The 21103-nt window shown below is 40.6% G+C and overlaps 1 protein-coding gene across 1 annotated transcript in view; it reads right to left on the bottom strand.

Annotated features, from left to right (window-relative positions):
* Nucleotides 1–21103, bottom strand: part of ABCB7 (ATP binding cassette subfamily B member 7) — a 106863-nt gene that overhangs the window by 25742 nt on the left and 60018 nt on the right. The window contains exons 5-9 of the mRNA XM_070759642.1: nt 10984–11116; nt 9737–10005; nt 4831–4919; nt 4662–4749; nt 2555–2729 (exon numbers count right to left, since the gene is read on the bottom strand). Coding sequence (XP_070615743.1) covers nt 2555–2729; nt 4662–4749; nt 4831–4919; nt 9737–10005; nt 10984–11116 — 754 coding nt within the window. The remainder of the gene's footprint in view (nt 1–2554; nt 2730–4661; nt 4750–4830; nt 4920–9736; nt 10006–10983; nt 11117–21103) is intronic.

The raw sequence follows: 21103 nt of genomic DNA, 5'->3' as shown, positions 1-21103 counted from the left end.
GGTTATGGCCTATAAAGCCCTACCTGGCATAGGACCAGATTACTTGCAGGACCGCCCCCTCCTGCATGAATGCCAGCGATCAGTCAAGTCCCACAGAGTCGGTTTCTCCAGGTCCCATCAACTAAACAATGTCACTTGGCAGGTCCTAGGGGAAGAGCCTTCTCTGTGGGGGCTCCGGCCCTCTGGAATCAGCTCCCCCCAGAGATTCACACTGCCCCCACCCTTCTTGCCTTCTGCAAGAGTCATTTATGCCGCTAGGCTTGGGCCATTTGATCTTAGGCTTCCTGGCCAAACGAATGTAGTGTATGTTTGTTGTGTGAACGGTAATGTGTGATTTTAATATTGTTGTGGTTTTAGATTAACTGTTTTAATATTAATTAGATTGTGATGTTGCACTGTTTTTATATGTTGTAAGCAATCCCGAGTCCTCGGAGAGGGGTAGCATGTAAGTCCAATAGATAGATAGATTAGATAGATAGATAGATAGATAGATAGATAGATAGATAGATAGATAGATAGATAGATTAGACAGACAGACGATAGATAAAGATAGATAGACAGACAGACAGATGATAGAGATAGATAGATAGATAGATAGATAGATAGATAGATAGATAGACAGACAGACAGACAGACAGACAGACAGACAGACAGACAGACAGACAGACTTGGGGCAGTACATATACATCAAAATAGGAAGCGCTATATCCACCCTCGTCCCTGTTAAAAGTGGCGTTCCCCAAGGCAGCGTACTAGGACCTACTCTATTCATTCTCTACATCAACAACCTCTATCACAAGCAACTGCGTTCTTTTCGCCGACGATGTAAAATTCTTCAACACCACTGACAACACAGCTATTCTCCAAAAAGACCTTGACTCAGTTTCAAATTGGCCTAACACCTGGCAACTTCAAATATCAACCAAAAAACGCTCTGTCCTCCACATTGGCAAAAAGAATCCAAACTTCACATACAAACTAAATAAACATAATCTCACAGACAACCCCCCACTCAGTTAAAGACCTTGGGATACTAATATCAAATGACTTAAGTGCCAAAGCCCACTGCAACAATATCGCCAAAAAGGCTTCTAGAGTTGTTAAGCTGATCCTACGTAGCTTCTGCTCGGGCAACCTCACAGTACTCACCAGAGCTTACAGACCTTTCGCCAGACCCATCCTCGAATACAGCTCATCTGTCTGGAACCCATACCGCATCACGGACATTAACACCCTTGAAAATGTCCAAAGATATTTCACCAGAAGAGCCCTTCACTCCTCTATTTGAAACAGAATACTGTATGAAAATAAACTTGTAATCCTAGGTCTTGAAAGCTTAGAACTACGATGCCATAAACATGATTTAAGTATTGCCCACAAGATCATATGCTGCAACGCCCTACCTGCCAGCGACTACTTCAGCTTCAACCACAACAACACAAGAGCACACAACGGATTCAAACTTAATATTAACCGCTCCAAACTTGACTGTAAAAAATATAACTTTGAGCAATCGAGTTGTCGAAGCGTGGGACTCATTACATGACTCCGTAGTGTCAACACTTAACCCCCAACATTTTACCCTTAGACTATCCACGATTGACCTCTCCGGATACCTAAGAGGCTAGTAAGGGGCGTGCATAAGCGCACTAGTGTGCCTCCCATCCCCTGTCCAATTGTCTCTCCTTATCGCATTTATCTTTTCTTCCATTCCTATATCTTTCTCACTATTCCTCACTGACTTATTTTATTTTATTCTTACATCTTCTCCTCTATTTTTTCTTTGATATATTTTATAACATGTATATTCTCTAGAACCTACAATGTGTATTGGACAAAATAAATAAATACGGTAAATAAATAAAATAAATAAAAATACACACACACACACACACACACACATATATTCATTCATTCATTCGATTTCTATGCTGTTCAATGCCGAAGGACTCAGGGCGGCTTACAACAATAATAAAAATACAATATAAATAGATAGAAAGCGATAAAAAGAAGTTGAACATTATCTAAAACTAAAACCCCATTAAAAAGTTATTTAAAAAGAGCAGTCACAATCATACACATGCACACCATTCATAGAGTTGGCACTCAAGGATGTAAATTTAGGGTTTTATAGCTCATTACCAACACTTTGAATTGTGTCTGTAAACCAATTAGCAACCAGTGCAGTCCGTGGAGTGTTGGAGAAATATGGGCGGGAGGCTGGTGACCGCTCTCGCGTTTGCATTTGGCACAATTTGAAGTTTCCGAACACTCTTCAAAGGTAGCCCCATGTAGAGAGCATTGCAGTAGTCAAACCTCGAGTTGATAAGGGCATGAGCAACTGTGAGTAGAGACACCCTGTCCAGATAGGGCCACAACTAGGCAGTGCCAGCTGGTGTGGCTGGGGGGAACATCTGAGGTGCCATCACGAAAAAAGGACATGCATTTGAAAAGAGCAAAGAAAAGTATCAACCTGGGATAGTGTGTGTGTGTGTGTGTGTGTGTGTGTTTGTGTGTGTGTGTGTGAGAGAGAGAGAGTGAAACATGAGTTTACCTGCAATAATTCCCTTGCTGGCCATCACCATAATGGCTGTTAACCCAATGCTGAATATAGCATTTTGTCCAAAGTTTAGAAGAGCCAAAGTTGAGGTAGTTTTCAGTGAGGCGTTTTCATAGGTCTTCAAAAATCCATCGTACCGTTGGGCTTCATAATTTTCATTATTGAAGTACTACGAAAAGGGAGAGAAGACAGCACAGTGTTCATCTCCTTCAGAAAATCCTGGGCTTTTTATGATTTAGGATGCAATTATAAGTAGTCCTCCACTTGTGACTGCAACTGAATCCAAAATTTCTGCTGTTAATTATAGAGAATTCTTAGCTAATTATTTATTGGCCAAGTGTGATTGGACACACAAGGAATTTGTCTTTGGTGCAGATGCTCTCAGTGTACATAAAAGAAAAAGAGACATTTGTCAAGAATCATGAGATACAACAATGATTGTCACAGGGGTCAAATAAGCAATGAAGAAAAGGTTTCCTGCAGTAGTTGGTGAAGGCAATGTTTTTAAAAAAATGCTTGCCATTGCATTCTTCTGAGAGGGTGACCAGCTAATAATGTGTCCCCAAACTTGGCAACTTTAAGACTTGTGGACTTCAACTTCCAGAATTCTGGGAGTTGAAGTCCATAAGTCTTAAAGTTGCCATGTTTGAAGGCTTTTGTGCTAATTCTTTTGGAGTCATGTACCAGCAATACATAATTTTATGGAAATTTTCTTTTAACAATGGTTTAGTGAAAATTTCAATCCTTTCCATGTTTTCTCACTCTCCCAACAATATTCGATTTGAAATTCTTAGCCCATTTTTATCTTACTCTTTCATTTGCTTATCCTCTATTTCAAATATCAGTAAGAGTTCATTCATTTTAAGAATGACATGTTCTCCATTTATACAATTCAACTTTAACCTCTTTCTTTTGTTGCTCAATTCCAAATGTCCTGTTAGGTACCTTGATTCTTTCTCTGAGCTCTGCATATGAAACACATTGAAAACTAACCCCTAGGCGAATTGTTCTTTTGATTTCATCTTATATTTTTTCTCCATGTGTTCGTTCTAAGAACTCTCAATAGGTTAAGCGTTTCTCTTTACGTGCTGTTTCTTTCCTATAGAAACATAGGGACATTTCCTATAAAATGCTGCTTCTGCTGAAACCAAGAAAAGCATTTTTGAGCAAAGTCTAGGTTTAGGCCATTCAATATTCTCAATATGGCGTTTCTTGATATAGTGATTTTTAAAAACTGAGATTAACCTTAAGTTTAGTCAGGCCATCCACATTAGCTAGCCCTTAAACTATGTTGCCCATCATGGCTTGGGTTCTGAGCTTGAATTTCTGCTTCCAATTGAACGGGAAATAATAAACTGCCATACAGTTGGTCAAACACACTTAAGCAGACCTTTCAGTGAAAAAAAGCTAACAAGAAAAGTTAAGAAGCAAAGCAAGGGGGGAAGTATGAAAGGAGAAAATAAGATAACTGGGCCATGAGCTGTTGATTACATGTTTGTAATCAACAGCTTATGGCCCAATTATCTTATTTTTTGGAGTATAAGACGCACATTTCCTCCCTTAAAAGAGGCTGAAAATGTGGGTGGGTTTTATACTCCGAATGTAGCTTTTTCAAAGCTCCCCCCCCCCCAGCCCTAACAAGATGCTAACAATCTTCCTGGCACCCCCAGTCTTGCAGGCTTGTTTTGATGGCTACTCCCTCCAAAAAAAGTTTTTTCAGCCTCAAGTCTTTGCAAGTTTGCTTTCATTGCTACTCCCTCTGAAGATATTTTTCTGCCCTAACTAGGAGATGTGTTGAAGATGATCAGATTAAGGAAGCTAGCCAGATGAATACCTGGTAGGTGGATTTTTCCCCTATTTTCCTCCCCCAAAACTAAGATGAGTCTTAAACTCTGATATGTATTATACTCTGAAAAATATGGTAGGGTGAAAATTTGTTTACCTATTTAGACTAAGAGTAATCCTTTCATGCTTTATTTGTAACAGAAAGGAATTAAAAACATATATTTTTTTAAGTAAAGGGTACAAAAAAACATAGATTGTTAATGAGGTCTACCCAAGTCATGACAATATGAAAAAGTTAAAAACATGAATGGCTTACCTTCACAGTTTCATAATTCAGCAGAGAGTCAATGGCAGCATTCCCTGCATCATTATCTGCTTTGTTCATTTCAATCCTAAATTTAGTTCTGCAAGACAAAAGGTTGGCACAGACAGTTGTTCCCATCCAGTTCCAACAGGCGGTCAAATCTCATCAGGGACTGTCTTACCTCCACTGCGTAAGTCCTATTGTGAATGCCGTGTAAGCTCCTAATGTCCCCAAGGTTGCGAGTGCGAAATGTGCACCACATTTATAATACTGCAGGGAAGAGAAAAGAAAAAAGGGAGGGATTGCAATCATTTTAGTTAGAACATCAAACAGAAAGCTCTTTGGACAAGACATATACTGTATTTTTCGGTGTATAAGACACACCTTTTTCCTCCCTAAAAGAGGCTGATAATTTGGATGCGTCTTATACTCTGAATGTAGCTTTTTCTTTTCCTTCCCCCCAGCCCTAACTAGCTGTTAACGATCTTCCTAGCTCTTGCCTTGCAGGCTCTTTCATTGTTTCTCTGTGAAGAATGTTTTCCAAGCCCTAAGTCTTTGCAGGGTGTGTTTCACTTCTCTAACTTGCTCTGAGTAAGTTTCTTTCTAGTCCTAACCAGGTGCTACAGGCTTGCAAACTCTTTCATTGTTACTCTCTGCCAAGAATGTATTCCAAACCTTGTCTTTGTTTTTTTTTTCATCCTCTATTTGCCTCCAAATGTTTCTTTCCAGCCCTAACCATGTGATAACAATGTTCCCAGCTCTTACCTGCTTGCAAGCTCTTTCATTGTTACTCTCTGCGAAGAATGTTTTCCAAGCCCTAAGTCTTTGCAGGGTTTTTTCCATTGCTCTATTGCTTAGACTATTTGTTTCCAGGTGCTAATGATGTTCCCAGCTCTTTTATAATTATTCTCTCAGAATAAAGTTTTTTAAAGCCCTAACCAGGGGATAAAATAATGTGCTGAAGCTGACCAGACTAAGAATGCTAGCTAGATGAATACCTGGTAAGCAGATTCTTTTCCCTATTTTCCTCCCCCAAAACTAAGGTGCGTCTTATATTCCGGTGCGTCTTATACTCCGAAAAATATGGTATGTAGCTTCAGATCCCGGTAAGGGTATGTCTAGCTGACGAGAGCATAACAAGCTCAAAATAGATCCATACCAAGGAGATCCATACTACGGAGTCTACGGAGAGGGGCGGCATACAAATCCAATAAATTATTATTATAAAATTATTATTATTATTATTATTATACTAGGCTTGGGAATAATTGTCTGCAAGCCAAAGAGAAGAGGAGTGAAAAGATGATGGCACAGGAAGTTTAGCTCCTTGACACCATCTGCACTTAGGAGCAGCTCCACAAAGTTGTGCAGACTCTCACCATACAGACACTCAACTTGTGCTCTTGAGCTACTGCACTTACAGCAGAGAAGGGAAAGGAATCTACAAAAAGCGGGAGGGAAGAATGAATAGAGTTACAATGCGGATTGCTATTATTGTAAGGTTAGAGAATTATCAATATAACAGATACTGTAAATCTTGACTGTAATAGCAGAGACACATTTGCCACCAGACAACATACTGTATAATTGAAGATAACATGTTCAAGTTAAAAAAAAAATTTAAAGAACTTTTTTTGTTTAAAAGAAGAAGAAGCTCATATAGAGAGCTGTTGTCAACACAAATGAATGGAAGTAATGAACGGAATCCAGGAGCTTTGATTCAAGGAAAAGATGGGCAGATTACCAGATTTGTCAGGAAATAAGCTGCAATCATTCCAATGAAGAGAACCTTTATTGTCACCTTTTTCTGTGTACACACTGGCACACATTAAAAATGAAAATTCTTATGGGCTCTCAAAATACACACACATACACAAATTAATTCATCACAGTCCATTTTGAATATACAGTGGTACCTCTACTTAAGAACTTAATTTGTTCCGTGACCAGGATCTTAAGTAGAAAAGTTCGTAAGAAGAAGCAATTTTTCCCATAGGAATCGATGTGAAAGCAAATAATAGGTGCGAACCCATTAGGAAAGAAATAAACGCTCGGAATTTGGGTGGGGGGAGGAGGAGGAAGAAGAGGAGGACGGTCGCTGCCGAAGGAAGAGGGTGAGGGGAGGGGAGTCAAAAAAATCCAAAACTTTAAGGCTTTTTTTTTTTTTATTTAAAGAGGGTCTATGAGGCAGCGACGAGGAGCATGCGCGAAGCTGCCTCCCATACACTGCGCCAGAGAGAGAAACCAAGGGGGAATGGCAGGAAACTGGCCGGGCCTTTGTGCCGCTCTCAAATTTCCTGGGAAATTTTTCTGGGCTCTGGTTTGTAAGTAGAAAATGGTTCTTGAGAAGAGGCAAAAAAATCTTCAACACCCGGTTCTTATCTAGAAAAATTCTTAAGTAGAGGCATTCTTAGGTAGAGGTCCCCTGGATAGCAGGGGGAAAAAGAGTCTTCAGAGTTAACAATAGCACTTAGTCTTATATACTACTTCACAGTACCTTTACAGCCCTCTCTAAGCGGTTTACAGAATCAGCCTCTTGCCCCCAACAATCTGGGTCCTCTTTTTAGCCACCTGGAAAGGCTGGAAGTCTGAGTCAACCATGAGCCGGTGACACCTGAACTACTGGCAGTCGGCAGGCAGCAGAGTTAGCCTGCAATACTGCATTTTAACTACTGTGCCACCAAGGTTGAACCTATATGGTACAAAGCTATTCCAGAACAGTTTTACCAATACTGTAGTTCCTCTTTTTCTAAACATCATCTCCATATCCAATAAGGACTGGTGGTCAAATAACAGTTTAGCATTACAATTCTGCTATCTTGTCATCATTATGGGTACACCCATATAACACCTACGCTCCGTGAACTGCACTGGCTACCAATTAGTCTCTGGTCACTATTCAAGGTGTTGGTTATCACCTATAAAGCCCTACATGGTTAGGGCCAGACTATTTACAGGACCGTCTCCTGCCACATACCTCCCAGAGACCAATAAGAGCACATAGGGTTGGCCTTCTCCGGGTCCGTCAACTAAGCAATGCAGGTTGGTGGGGATGCAAGGGAGGGCCTTCTCTGTGGCTGCCCCGGCTGAGAGCTTCTGGGTACATTTTACCCTCAGCAACAAGGGCAGGAAATAAACCCCAAGAACCCTAAAGCCTCTGTTTCTTTTCTTTTAGACCAGTGTTTCTCAACCTTAGCAACTTGAAGATGGACAGACTTTAACTCCCAGAATTCCTCAGATAGCATAGCTGGCTAGGGAATTCTGGGAGTTGAAGTTCACACATCTTCAAGCTGCCAAGGTTAAGAACATAGTCCCAAAATGATATTTATTATTCTATCATGTGTGAGCTCTTGGCATTTGCTGTCTGGAGAAGCAGCTGTGAGAGATTTCACACTTTAAGCTCCAATTAGAATAGCATTTATTTCTTTTTCTTGGCACAATGCAAACCCCACCCATTTAAATGAAAGATACCAGGCGTTATTAACTCAAAAGCCACCGCTGTTTGACTTGGGGATGGGTTTCATGCTCCTGCTTGAGATTTGGCACAACACTTATGGATCTCCTGCTTGAAAGCCTGGATAATTTAAGGAAGGAGAAGGATTATGTGTGTGTTCTTAAACGTCAACCTGGTTCAAATGCTGTGGAATATTGAGAACACCAGATGGAGAGCATGGAGCATCTGGGCTATTGTAACCATACTGACAGCTAGCCTTCTCGGCAATAATCTGTGAGCATTGCTCTCTCTTAGTTTATGTGCTGCATTACTGAGATGCAGAGGTTACCAACAAGGGTTTTTTTTCAGAAAAGTGGGGAGATATTACCCAGGCTGTGTTCAATTTAAGACCAAAATTGGGGCAGGAATTTTGGTCGTAAATTGAGGTGACAATTAAGTGGGTCACCAATTGATTGCAAAGCGAATCACCATGGTGATTAATTAAACCACATGGATGTTTAAGTAAATGCAGCACTATCCAATGGGCACTTTTCCCCCCTGTTTTCTCTGGAAAGGATATTACAAATCACATGTTTAACTGCCCACCACCAGACAAAATTCATACCCCTCCACCAAAATGGGGGCATATTTTGTATATACCATTTTAACTGAAAAGCAGTTTTCTACTCCATTAGTTGGTTGCTTTTATCATGGAAACTAGAGCCAATATACATTTTTAAATGTTATTTTTGTTTTTAACACCCCAAAATTATGTAAGAACAGCTGTTTTCATGCTCACAACTTTTTATCTGTACAACATTGCAATCCAAGTCCTCATTTTACTGACCTCAGAAGGATGGAAGGCTGAGTCAACCTTGAGCCAGTCAGGATTGAACTCTTGGCAGTGGGCAGTCAGCCTGCAATGCTGCATTCTAATCCCTGCACCACCAGAGTTCTCAAAGGGGGTGAAACTGAGGCAAAGGGCCGCGTTAGATGGCTGCAAGAGCCCCCCTCTGTCTTTCTGACCCCTTCTTTTTCCTCTATTCTTCAACAGTGCTCTGGGAAAGGCAAGGGCTGGGCCACGCCTAGCGCCAGGGACCTCCAAGAGCATCTCTCTCTCTCTCTTTCTCTCTCTCCCTCTCTCCTTCCCTTTTTCTCTCCCTCTCTCTCTCTACCTACCTACCTACCTATCTATCTTCTATGCTGCCCAATCCCGAAGGACTTAGGGTGGCTTACAACAGTATAAAATTACAAATAACAACAATAAAATAAGACCTAATTTCTAAAATCCTAATTAAAACTTAAGACAATTCAACAGCATACATACTAATCATTCATACCAATTCAGACAAATGGACATGTTAGTGGTTGATTTAGAGCCCCCAAGCCTGCCGGCATAGCCAGGTCTTCGTGGCCTTATGGAAAGCCAGCAGGGTGGGGGCCATACAGACCTCGGGGGAGGGGGGAGTTGATTCCATAAATTCGGGGCCTCAACAGAGAAGGCCCTCCCCGAGGCCCCGCCAATCTGCATTGGAGGAGGCCAACTCCGTGTGCTCTAATTGGTCTCTGGGAGGTGTGTGGCAGGAGACGGTCCCACCAGACGTGGATCTCAAGCAAATGATTGGTGCTGCAATTGAATGAAAATGACACGTACCAAAATCCCACTCACGAGGCCAACTTCGAACAAGGTGGGGCCCAGATTAAACACTAGGGCACTGAGCACAAAGCTGATGCCGCGGGTGCCTCGATCGATGGCTTTGGACAAGGCTCCGGTTTGCCGATTGAGATGGAAGCCCAGGTCCAGCTGATGCAAGTGGAGGAAGACGTTCCTGGCTATCCTCCTGATGGAACTCTGGGCCACTTTCCCGAAGACGGCGTTTCTGGCTTCGTTAAACAGTGCTGCACCCGCTCGCGATGTGCCGTCTGGTAAAAGGAGGAGGGGGGAGAGAAAGGCATTCATTTCTAATTAATTTTACTTTATTCATCCTCAGCTTTTTTTAATAACTTCCCCTCCCCCCCCCATACACATGTTAACGTTTCCAGATGAGAAGTCAAAGGTGTTAGGCTAAGCAATCCTGGGTGATACTTCATTGTAGTACCATATAAGGTGAAATATAAGATTGTATTATCATGTAAGGTAAAAGGTAGAATGCAAGCATGCTAATGCTGAGTCATTGGGTGTAAACTGCAATGCGATTGGGCCAGAGCATTATAAGATGCAAATTAACTTCACCATTTCCTTGTTGGTCTTGTTGGTCATTTGCTGTTGTTGAATAGTGGATGGAGCAGTTTGAGCATGAGTTAGATATTGAGTAGAACTGAGATAGTGATACGAAGAAACCTGGCTTGGTTTAGTATCTACTAGAAACCTGGATTGGTTTTGTATCTACTTGTAATCTGGATTGGTTGTATATCTACTTGTAAGTAAGCTGAATATAGCTGATGTAAACTTCATGTAAATAGAAGACTGAAGATATTTTTCGCTAAAGAGTAAACTACTGTTTTATACAAATGTGTCTTCATTCATTTATCTGGTTCATTAAATTGCCACAATATATTCTGATATCTTATCTAGTCCTCCTGCGTTACTCCGGACAAAAGGTTATCAATTAAGTCATTTTTAAACAGATTTCATCTTCAGATATTTGGAGTTCTTTTTTTAAAAAAAAGAACACACAATGCAAAAGCAGGCCTGGAGACGAGGCTGTTATTCCAGCAGATAACACAACTCTGGAGAATCGCTGGCGTACCGATTCATCCTTCCTGCGAACAAAGTAGGAGAGGCTCCAGCGCACAACGTTTGCTCCAGATGCTTCCCCGTGAAAGGTCATGTGCACCAATGTTCCCCAGCCTTCCCGAAGAAAGTCAGCACCTGTCAGCGGATTAAAGCATCGCACTTACATCCAATCAGAACAGCTGTTGCCATGGTTGCAACTGTATTGGGTGCATCATTCAGGTTCAGAACATTTCCAGACAGCTGGTTGAGGTTGTCTACTGCATATTTAAACATGAAGGGAACCACTATGTTCATAGCCTAAAAAGCATAAGATAGGATGCAAGATCATTATGTATACGGTTATGCGAGGCATGCTAAAAATGCTTTATTTATAAAGTATAAATGTTTTCCCTGAAGAAGCTGAAATGGTGACATTTTCCTACGGTCTACTTACTGGCAGAGCACTACGGCCTTCGGGCACAACAGCGTAAGAGTGGAAGGCCGGCCTGGCCAGAGCAGAAGTGACAGGCTTTCCCCTTTTCATAAAAAACAGCATTCATCTCCACTACTCTTGGTTGAGAAAGTGCTCCTTAAAGTGTTGACATGACTGGGAGACACAAAGGGAAATAGCTCTAGCCTGCATGGAATATATTTTTAGAGCCACTGGAAGCTGCTCAAAGCGTTTCAACCCCAGGACTTTGAGGAGAGAGCTCCATCGCCTTTCTTGACAAAGCAGACATTAAGCCAGTGTTTCTCTTTTTTTAAAAAAAAGAATTTTTTTCACTGAGTTATTTACATTAAAAACAAAATATAAAAAATACATTGAAAATAAGGAGTGTAACATACATAATAAAGAAAAAAAAGGAAAAGAACACAAACAAAACAAAACAAAAATATATCAGTTAATTGATCATTTTGTACATATCCATTCAACGGCTAATACGGTTATTCACTTAATTTACATTTTTGTTGTACTTTCAACCGCTTACAATCAATCAATCAATTTCTCTGATAATTCCCTGATTTCCAGGTTTGCTGGGCACCCTGGTAAAATACAACAGCACCACAAGCCCACTTCTGATTCATCGCTGCTTTTAAAATCTGGGGGGGGGGGAACCACCCATTTCCCCCCTTCTCAAGTGTTTACAGGGCACTTTGGATTGTCTACAACCTTGCCAAAATCAACCAGCGGCCATTGGGTGCTGACCTGCTCAGCCATTGCTTTTTCCCCATGCTAATTTCAACGAGACAGCCCAATTTACTTTCAACGGAACAGCAAAACAGATAAGCAAACAGACTACTTCTTTTATTTATTTTTAAGCTACCTGCCTAAAGGCGACATAGGACAGCGGCAGAACTTACAAGTGTTAAAAAAAAAGAAGCAATGGCAACACTTTAAACTTTTATGTAATATAAAATACATTAAAATCTATTTCACTCAACTGAGTACACTCCTAGCAATCCCCACAGGACTAAAACGTCAATAGAGGAGCACTTCTCCAATAAAACCCAGTTGAATCAGGCAACATTTTTAAAGTCAGTGCAGTTATGGCAGTAAACTGTGCAGAGATTGATGGCTAAGTCTTTCCCGTAGATTTACATAGGTGTTAAAAAGCACCAAGGGCACGCTGCAACCCTGGGGAGTCATGAATGCCACAGACCAGCATTATCTTCTGAAATAAGGTTCACATTACACAGTAACCCCAAATGAGATTGCTTTAGCCTCTCGCCTGCTGTGTGATACAAGACCACCAATTTTGGATTACCAATTAATCACGGCTTACAGCAATGTGCAGAACCAGCCTGCGATTGCCCTTCTCTAGCTAACCCAGATAGATAAGCAGAAAGGATACCAAGTTTGAAAGTAATGAATGCTGAACAGCAACTAAGGCTAACCAAGATGGGAAAATTCCTTCTATCTGGAGTGGTACGTTTTTTCCAGGGCCACCATTGAAAAGGCTCTGAATAACACAACCCCAATCAAATGTTAAAAGGGAACAACCCAGGAAGGGAATCGAAAATAGGTCGGCAAGTGTTGTATTGCCTCTATACAAATCGATGGTGAGACCACACTTGGAGTACTGTGTACAGTTCTGATCATCGCACCTCAAGAAGGATAGAATGGAACTGGGAAAGGCGCAAAAAAGGGCAACAAGAATGATCAAGGAAATGGAGCCCCTCCCTTATGAAACTAGGTTGCAACGCCTTGGTCTCTTCAGCCTTGAAACACGGTGTTTAAGGGGTGACTCGATCGAAGGGTATAAAATCATACATGGGATAGAAAAGGTGGATAGAGAAAAATTATTTTCTTTATCACACAATACAAGGATGAGGGGGCACTCCCTAAAGCTCACAGGTAAAAATGCGAGGACAAATAAAGGGAAATATTTCTTCACCCAGAGGGTCCTTGGTTGATGGAATTCACTTCCAGAAGAGCTTGTGACATCTGTCAGCCTAGATAGCTTCAAGGCAGGATTAGACAGATTCATGGATGCCAAGTGTATCATAGGTGGTTACTGAAATGGATGTCCAAGTGCTGCCTCTATGTTGGTTGAGGCAGGCACGGTTCCCTTGGGTACCATTTGTTGCGGTCAAGGGAGGGTTTTGCCTTCTCTTTCTGCTCAAGATCCCCATGGAAAATTAGGGGGGCACTGTGGGACACAGAATGCTGGTCTCAATGGGCTTTGGCCCCATTCAGCATGGCTCTTCTTAGGTTCAAATAGGAGAAGGCTTCATTAAGAGATACATCTAAGTTTTAGGGAGACACACATAACTTCTTCCTGTTTTGTACCTCATATTGTTCACTGCAGTGGGTGCTTTGGGGCTACAAGAAACTTAAATGCTCCATGTCACCATTTGATATTGGAGTTTTTCTTTGCCTTTAGGAGTTTACTTGGATTAGAATTACACAACATCCCTGAAGATTTCACACTTTTAAAATGTTACAATCACAAATCATAGTCAGTGGGGGGAAAAAACAGATTGATGGAAAATTCAGACATAAAACTCTAAGGAATTAGAGAATGTGTTCAAAGATGTTAAAAGAAGCATTTTGTTTTAGAATTTTAATTTCTAACTATGCTTTTCAGATAAGCAGCAACAAGCGTTGGTCAACTCCCTTCGGTCCAGCTTGCCTGGAAACTCAATTTTTAATTCCTTCTGTTTTTGGCACGATACCACTCCATCTGTGCTACATTGTGGTGACCATCATTTAGAGGCCATAAAACTGGTTTCCCTGTGAGAGCCTACTCAGTAGTAATGATATTTATTATAATGACAATTCTGGAAAGCTCCAGCTATTTAATAATAATAAAAAACAGGTTATATACCAGTGATGGCGAACCTATGGCACAGGTGCCACATGTGGCATGCGGAGTCATATTGCTGGCACGCAAGCCATTGCCCTAGCTCAGCTCCAACTTGTATATGTGTGCAGGCCAGCTGATTTTTGGCTCTCATAGAGGCTCTGGAAGGGCGTTTTTGGCTTCCAGAGAGCCTCCAGGGAGATGGGGGAGGGCGTTTTTACCCTCTCGCAGCTCCAGGGAAGCCTTTGGAGTCTGGGGAGGGTGAAACACAAGCCTACTGGGCCCACCAGAAGTTGGGAAACAGGCCGTTTCTGGCCTCCAGAGGGTTTTGGAGGGGGGGGAGCTGTTTCTGCCCTCCCCAGGCATCAGTGTGGGTGTGGTCTTTTTTAAGAGATACATATTTTCCCCCAAAGTTAAAAGGACAAAGGCCCTCCCCACCATCTCTTTAGGTCTCTGTAATGTCCGGGACCTTCCGCTCGGGTCTGCCCTCGGCAGGGGAATGCAACACTGTCTCCTGATTGGCTACCTGTTTGGCAGCTCTCTATATAAGGAGCTGTCAAACAGACTCTTGCATTGCCATCAGCTGGAAGTGTGCGTGTGTTAGCTGCTGTGCCTTGGGAACCTGTTAGCTGTTGTTATAAAATAAAGACCTGTAGCACAGAAGCCTGGTTCACCTCAGTCATTTTACCCAATGTTTTGGGAAGGGAATAGTATCCATCTGAATCTTCAATTAAATTAATTGGCTTTGTTATAATTTTGCAAAACAATTAAAAAAAAATCCTCCTCTGATGCATCCCTACCTTTCAAAGTGCTTACACAAAATTTAAAATTGGTCTCTCCCATTCCCAAAGGATGAATCTGAATGAGGCACCACAATATTACATCCCATTGTGTTCTCATTTTCCCTCTCCTTTACCACTCACTTACTACCCGTCAAAATCAAAAGTGTCACGTTTATTTACCTTCCTACCGTACCAGGGACGGATTAACAACTAAAATGAATTTTTTCAGAGAGCCACTTTAGGAATTCCCCGAAGGCCTCCTGATCATCCATAAAACACTTCTCAGGGGTTCTAAACTTTTCACACTTGAAACACTTTGCCCAAAATTTATGGTAAGTATTAAATACTTTACAAACATTTCAATGGTCTACCTGAACTCTTTCTGAGTCTCATGTACCACCAGTTGAAAATGATTACTTTAATGGCAGAACACCCCTGGTTTTATAAAAGTAGAATAGGTTTTGAATTCCCTTTTGCTTTCAAACAGTCTGTAATAGCCAGATAATTTAGGGAACCACTACAAGCTACAACTAAAAATCTCTTTAGGCAAATAAAATTAGAATGCATTTCTTTGGAGCCAGGCTATGCTTATACAAGGAAGAATCCTTCAGTATTCATGGAAGTTTAGAAAACTGACCTAATGCTTGATTCTAAGTTGAATTATGCACCACGATCAAGATTTTCTCCATTATGGTCATTCAATAGTGTATTCATCATAAATGTAACTGAGTCCCTCCATCCTGATGCTGTTCTTCTCTTCTTACTTCTTTCCCAGCATTAAAACATTCTCCAAGTGGAATATTTTGTTGTTGTTAATGGTGAATATTCTGAGCAGAGACTGGTTACAAGTGGTGCACCACAATGGTTTGTTTTGGATCCTATTCTTTCTAATATGTTTGTGAGTGACGTAGGGGAAGGTTTGGTAGGGAACGTTTGCCTATTTGCCGATGGCTCTAAAGTGTCCAATAGGGTTGATATTCCTGAAGGCGTCTGTAATATTGCAAATGATTTAGCTTTACTAGATAAGTGGTCAAAGCAATGGAAACTGCAGTTTAATGTTTCCAAATGTAAAATAATGCACTTAGGGAAAAGGAATCCTCAATCTGAGTATTGTATTGGCAGTTCTATGTTAGCAAAAACTTCAGAAGGGAAGGATTTAGGGGTAGTGATTTCTGACAGTCTCAAAATGGGTGAATAGTGCGGTCAGGCGGTAGGGAAAGCAAGTAGAATGCTTGGCTGCATAGCTAGAGGTATAACAAGCAGGAAGAGGGAGATTGTGATCCTGCTGTATAGAGCGCTGGTGAGACCACATTTGGAATACTGTGCTCAGTTCTGGAGACCTAACCTACAAAAAGATATTGATCAAATTGAACGGGTCCAAAGACAGGCTACAAAAATGGTGGAAGGTCTTAAGCATAAAACATGTCAGGAAAGACTTCATGAACTCCTTCTGTATAGTCTGGAGGACAGAAGGGAAAGGGGGGACATGATCGAAACATTTAAATATGTTAAAGGGTTAAATAAGGTTCAGGAGGGAAGTATTTTTAATAGGAAAGTGAACACAAAAACAAGGGGGCACAATCTGATGTCAGTTGGGGGAAAGATCAGAAGCAACAGGATAAAATATTATTTTACTGAAAGAGTAGTAGATGCTTGGAACAAACTTCCAGCAGGCGTGGTTGGTAAATCCGCAGTAACTGAATTTAAACATGCCTGGGACATGCCCATCCTAAGATATAATACAGGAAATAGTATAAGGGCAGACTAGATGGACCATGAGGTCCTTTTCTACCGTCAATTTTTATGTTTCTGTTTCTATTTTAAGCCTGGTCATGTGATACGTCTTAGTAGATTTGTTCATCCATTTCCTTGTTTTCCTGGCTGCCATGCTATTATTGATCATTTGTGTTGGTTTTTTCCAACACAAAACTTCAAAAGTATTCTTCAAAATCCAACTTTTGTTTCCATAGGCACAAAGTATCACTGCTTCAAGTATTCTGATATACTGTGATACCGTGGCAACTGAATATCTTCTCCAAGGTCTTCATGAATGCTCTTCCAAGCACTAGTAGTAGTTTTAATCATCCAATCATGTCCGAGTCTTACCGACTTTATAGGCAAGTACTCTCCATGCTACCCTGTCAAATCACCTGTTGGTGGATGGATGTTCATTTTTGCATCAGTTTTGAAGTTATCAAGGCAAGCAAGTTCTTTGCTTGCCCCTTCTTTGTCAGCGCCGAAGCCATCATTTGGAGTTATAGACTTCGGCCTGCCATTCTTCTTGACCCATTAACCATCCCTAAATTTGCACGCATGATGGAGCCAAAGTAGATCAGACATAGTCTTGTGAATGTCTTCTAATGATGTTTCTAGTCTTATACGATTCAGCAGCTCTCTAATGGTTGCCCATGGTATATGCAATACTTTGCACCAGCATTACACTTCAAAGGCATCAGTTCTTTGATCATCTCTTCTTAGTGTCCAACTGTCATATCCATACATCATTACAGGGAAGACTATTGCTCTAACTAGCCTGCCTTTTGTATTTATATCAGTATCTTGGCTTCTCCAGATCTTATTCTTATATTCTTATTCATTATTCTTATTCATTGCAGTATAGCTTAAGGTTAGACCTGCCTTTGCGAACAATTTTTAATCCAAAGAAGATAGATTCTGGATCTAATTCAATTTCTACCTTGTTGATTTTAAACATCTGATGTCCATCTGTAGCTGTTGTTTGTTTCCAGTGCTAGTCTGTGGCTTGTTTTTTAAAGTACTGATTTTTTGAACTATAAGACACCCTTGACTGTAAGACACAAATAAATTCACAGGAGGAAAACAAGAAAAAATAATTTTTGGCCTCCGCGCGTCACGTTTTGTCCTCCCTGGCCCCCAGGAGCACTCTGCAGTATTCTGTTCGGCCCATTTTTGCCAAAAAACAGCCCATTCCCCCCCCCCAAAACGCACCTATTTTGGTCCTGCAGAGTGCTTCTGGAGTTAGGGAGGGTGAAAATGTGACACATGGAACGCTTGGGAGCCCCAAAATGCCCATATTCAGTCTATAAGATGCACCTAAATTTTTATCCATTGGGGAGGGAGGGGTGAAGGTGCATCTTATTCTCAAAAAAGTATGGTACCTCTTTCTGTATGGTTGAGGTTGATCGTAAAAGACAGATATTATCTACCATTTCTATATATTCATTATAATTTCTGAGATTAGTTGTTATATCTGCTGTCACTTAATTGGTCTCCTTTTAGTTCAATTTTTTTCACTGTGTTCCTTCACTTTTATTCCTAAAGGTAGCAGATCCTCTGCATTCTTGGCTATCAGACAAGTGTCACCGGCATTGTGCAGGTTTTTGATGTTTCTACTGTTGGGGGAGAGTTTTGCGCACATGGAAGGTAACCCCACCAACTAGCCACAGTTCACCACTATACCTAATTGATGTCTTCAATTAAAAAAAACACTGCAGTAGGTTTTCTTGTAAAAATATATTTTACTTTTCTTCTTCTCAAAATACTTCTCTAAATAAACTATCACCTTTACATTTAACCACTATAATAAACTATCCACAATGCTGGTATATAACTCATATTACATCTACCACTGCATAACTCATATTACATCTACCACTGCAACCACTAAGCACTAACCACTAACTACAAGCCACTCACTATAACAAACCACTCTCTGTAACAAAACCACTCACTACTATAACGAATCACCCACTGTAACAAACCGTACCCATGCAAGGGTATTACCCCTATTATGTAGGTTACAGCCAATCAGGTTGCAGCATAGTTAGCAAACCCATGATTACATATTAGACTAACAAATAGACTAACAATCCTGGGCCTAGAAAGCCTAGAACTACGGCGCCTAAAACATGATTTGCGTATTGCCCACAAGATCATATGCTGCAACGTCCTACCAGTCAATGACTACTTCAGCTTCAACCGCAACAACACAAGAGCACGCAACAGATTCAAACTTAATACGAACCGCTCCAAACTTGACTGTAAAAAATATGATTTCAACAATCGAGTTATCGAAGCATGGAACTCATTACCAGACTCAATTGTGTCAACCCCTAACCCCCAACATTTCTCCCTTAGAATCTCCACGATTGATCTCTCCAGGTTCCTAAGAGGCCAGTAAGGGGTGTACATAAGTGCACTGGTGTGCCTTTCGTCCCCTGTCCAATTGTCTTTCTTTTCTCTCACTTATCATATATATTTTCTTTCTTTCACATATCCTCTCCTCTAAGTTCACTTTTACCCTTATATATATTACTACATGTCTATTTTTCTTCCTATGTATTTGTGTATTGGACAAATGAATAAATAAACAAATAAAATAAATAAATATTGATTATGGCTTACATTAGCCTTTCCTAAGGTTACAAACCATTTACTTGCATTGTAATATTACCTCCAGAAATAAACTTATTTCTAAATATAAAACAATCCAGCGTTCTTTATATCTGCAGTATTTAAGTTGATATTAATCAAAAAATAAATAAGGGAAGAACATACAGTCTTATCTTACACTTTTTGCCAACCTGCAGCCAATCCATTTTTATCATATTCTGTCTATACTGTGGCTTCCTGATCTGTATAGCTAATCTTTACAACTTTGGCATTCCGGTCTCCACTCACAAGCAGCTCATTTTGGTTGGCTGTTTTGTCACTTTCAAACTGATCAAAAAAATTCATCAGCCTTCTTCTGCATCGGTGATTACAACATAAACTGAATATGAATGATTGTCATATTAAATGGATATCCATGAAGTCTAATTAATATTATCTGGTTATTGACTGCACTGTTCTTACTGTAACCTTAATTATGAAAACAGGATTATTCCTTCTTTAAGCCTCATGCCCCAACAGTGTGATCTACTAGGCATCAGCAAATCTCAATGTCAATCTGTAGTAATTTCATTCCATCTTTCGCTGTGTTCTTCATACTTTTTTTTGTTCCATCTTCCATCTTATTCAGGATGACAAGGAAGGTTTTTAATAAGGAGGAGGTGAAGGCTCTGGTGGGCTGGTGCAATAAAAATAACTTGGCTTTGAATGTTAACAAAACAAAGGACAACATTGTAGATTTTAGAAAGAGCCAGCATAGTCATACTTCACTTTGTATCAAGGCTGCAGCTATGGAGGTGTTCAATAGTATTAAGTACCTGGGGGTGCAGATAACTAACCATCTGAAGTGGTCTCTCCACAAATCATATTTAGTGAAGCGTGCAAAGCAGCATCTGCGTTTCCTGCATCGGATAAAGAGAGCACATACTTCTCCTCCTGTCTTAGCCACTTTTTACAGAGGCCCCATTGAGAGCATTTTAACAAACTGCATCTCTGTTTTGTTTTGTGGCAGCAGTGCCTTGGATAGAAAGTCCCTATAGAGAGTGGTGAGGACAGGAGAGATTATAGGAAGCTCGCTTCCCATTATTCAGGATGCTGCTTATAAGCACTATGTGCCCAGAGCTTGAAGTATTGTTAAAGTCCCCACACACCCAGTTTAGGTTCTGTTGTCTTGTAGAAGTTCATCTTTGTAGACACCCCTAATTAATGGATATAAGAGGAAGCCAATATTTCCAATTTAACCTTACTGACTGGATGGTAAAATATGGAGAAGTGTATGCCACCAGAAGGTGTTGGGTGGCCTATAAATTAGATAGATAGATAGATAGACAGATAGAGACAGACAGACAGACAGACAGACAGACAGACAGACAGACAGACAGACAGACAGATTTTCATAAATCTATCCTGGCAGGGAACACAATTTTTAGTTTGTCTTGGAGCTCTGCAAAGGAGGAATTTTGTGCCCGGAACAGCAGCAGCTAATTCTTTTGGTCCTGTTCTTTTTAGCTTATATCAACCTCTCCTAATTATTCACTGCTGGACAAGAACTTACTTTAGTGAGCACTCAAAATACAATGATGGTTAACTTCTTAAATTGAGGATGGTTAAATATTATGATGTATTGCTTTAAGAAAAGCTCATTTTCCCAAGCATTCGTGAAACATAAATATCAATGTGGCACCTACATTAATTATAATGCTACAAAGCTGCTCTACTTACACCCGAGTCCTCGGAAAGGGCCAGCATACAAATCTAATAAATTGTTGTTGTTGTTGTTATTATTATTATTATTACTATGTCAACACAACACAGCAAACGAGATCACTATGCTGGATTTCATATTTCAT

The sequence above is a fragment of the Erythrolamprus reginae genome, chromosome 8, assembly GCF_031021105.1.
Source record: "Erythrolamprus reginae isolate rEryReg1 chromosome 8, rEryReg1.hap1, whole genome shotgun sequence".
NCBI lineage: Eukaryota > Metazoa > Chordata > Lepidosauria > Squamata > Dipsadidae > Erythrolamprus > Erythrolamprus reginae.
The sequence above is the reverse complement of the archived record's forward strand: the minus strand, read 5'-3'. Positions and strand labels throughout refer to the sequence as shown.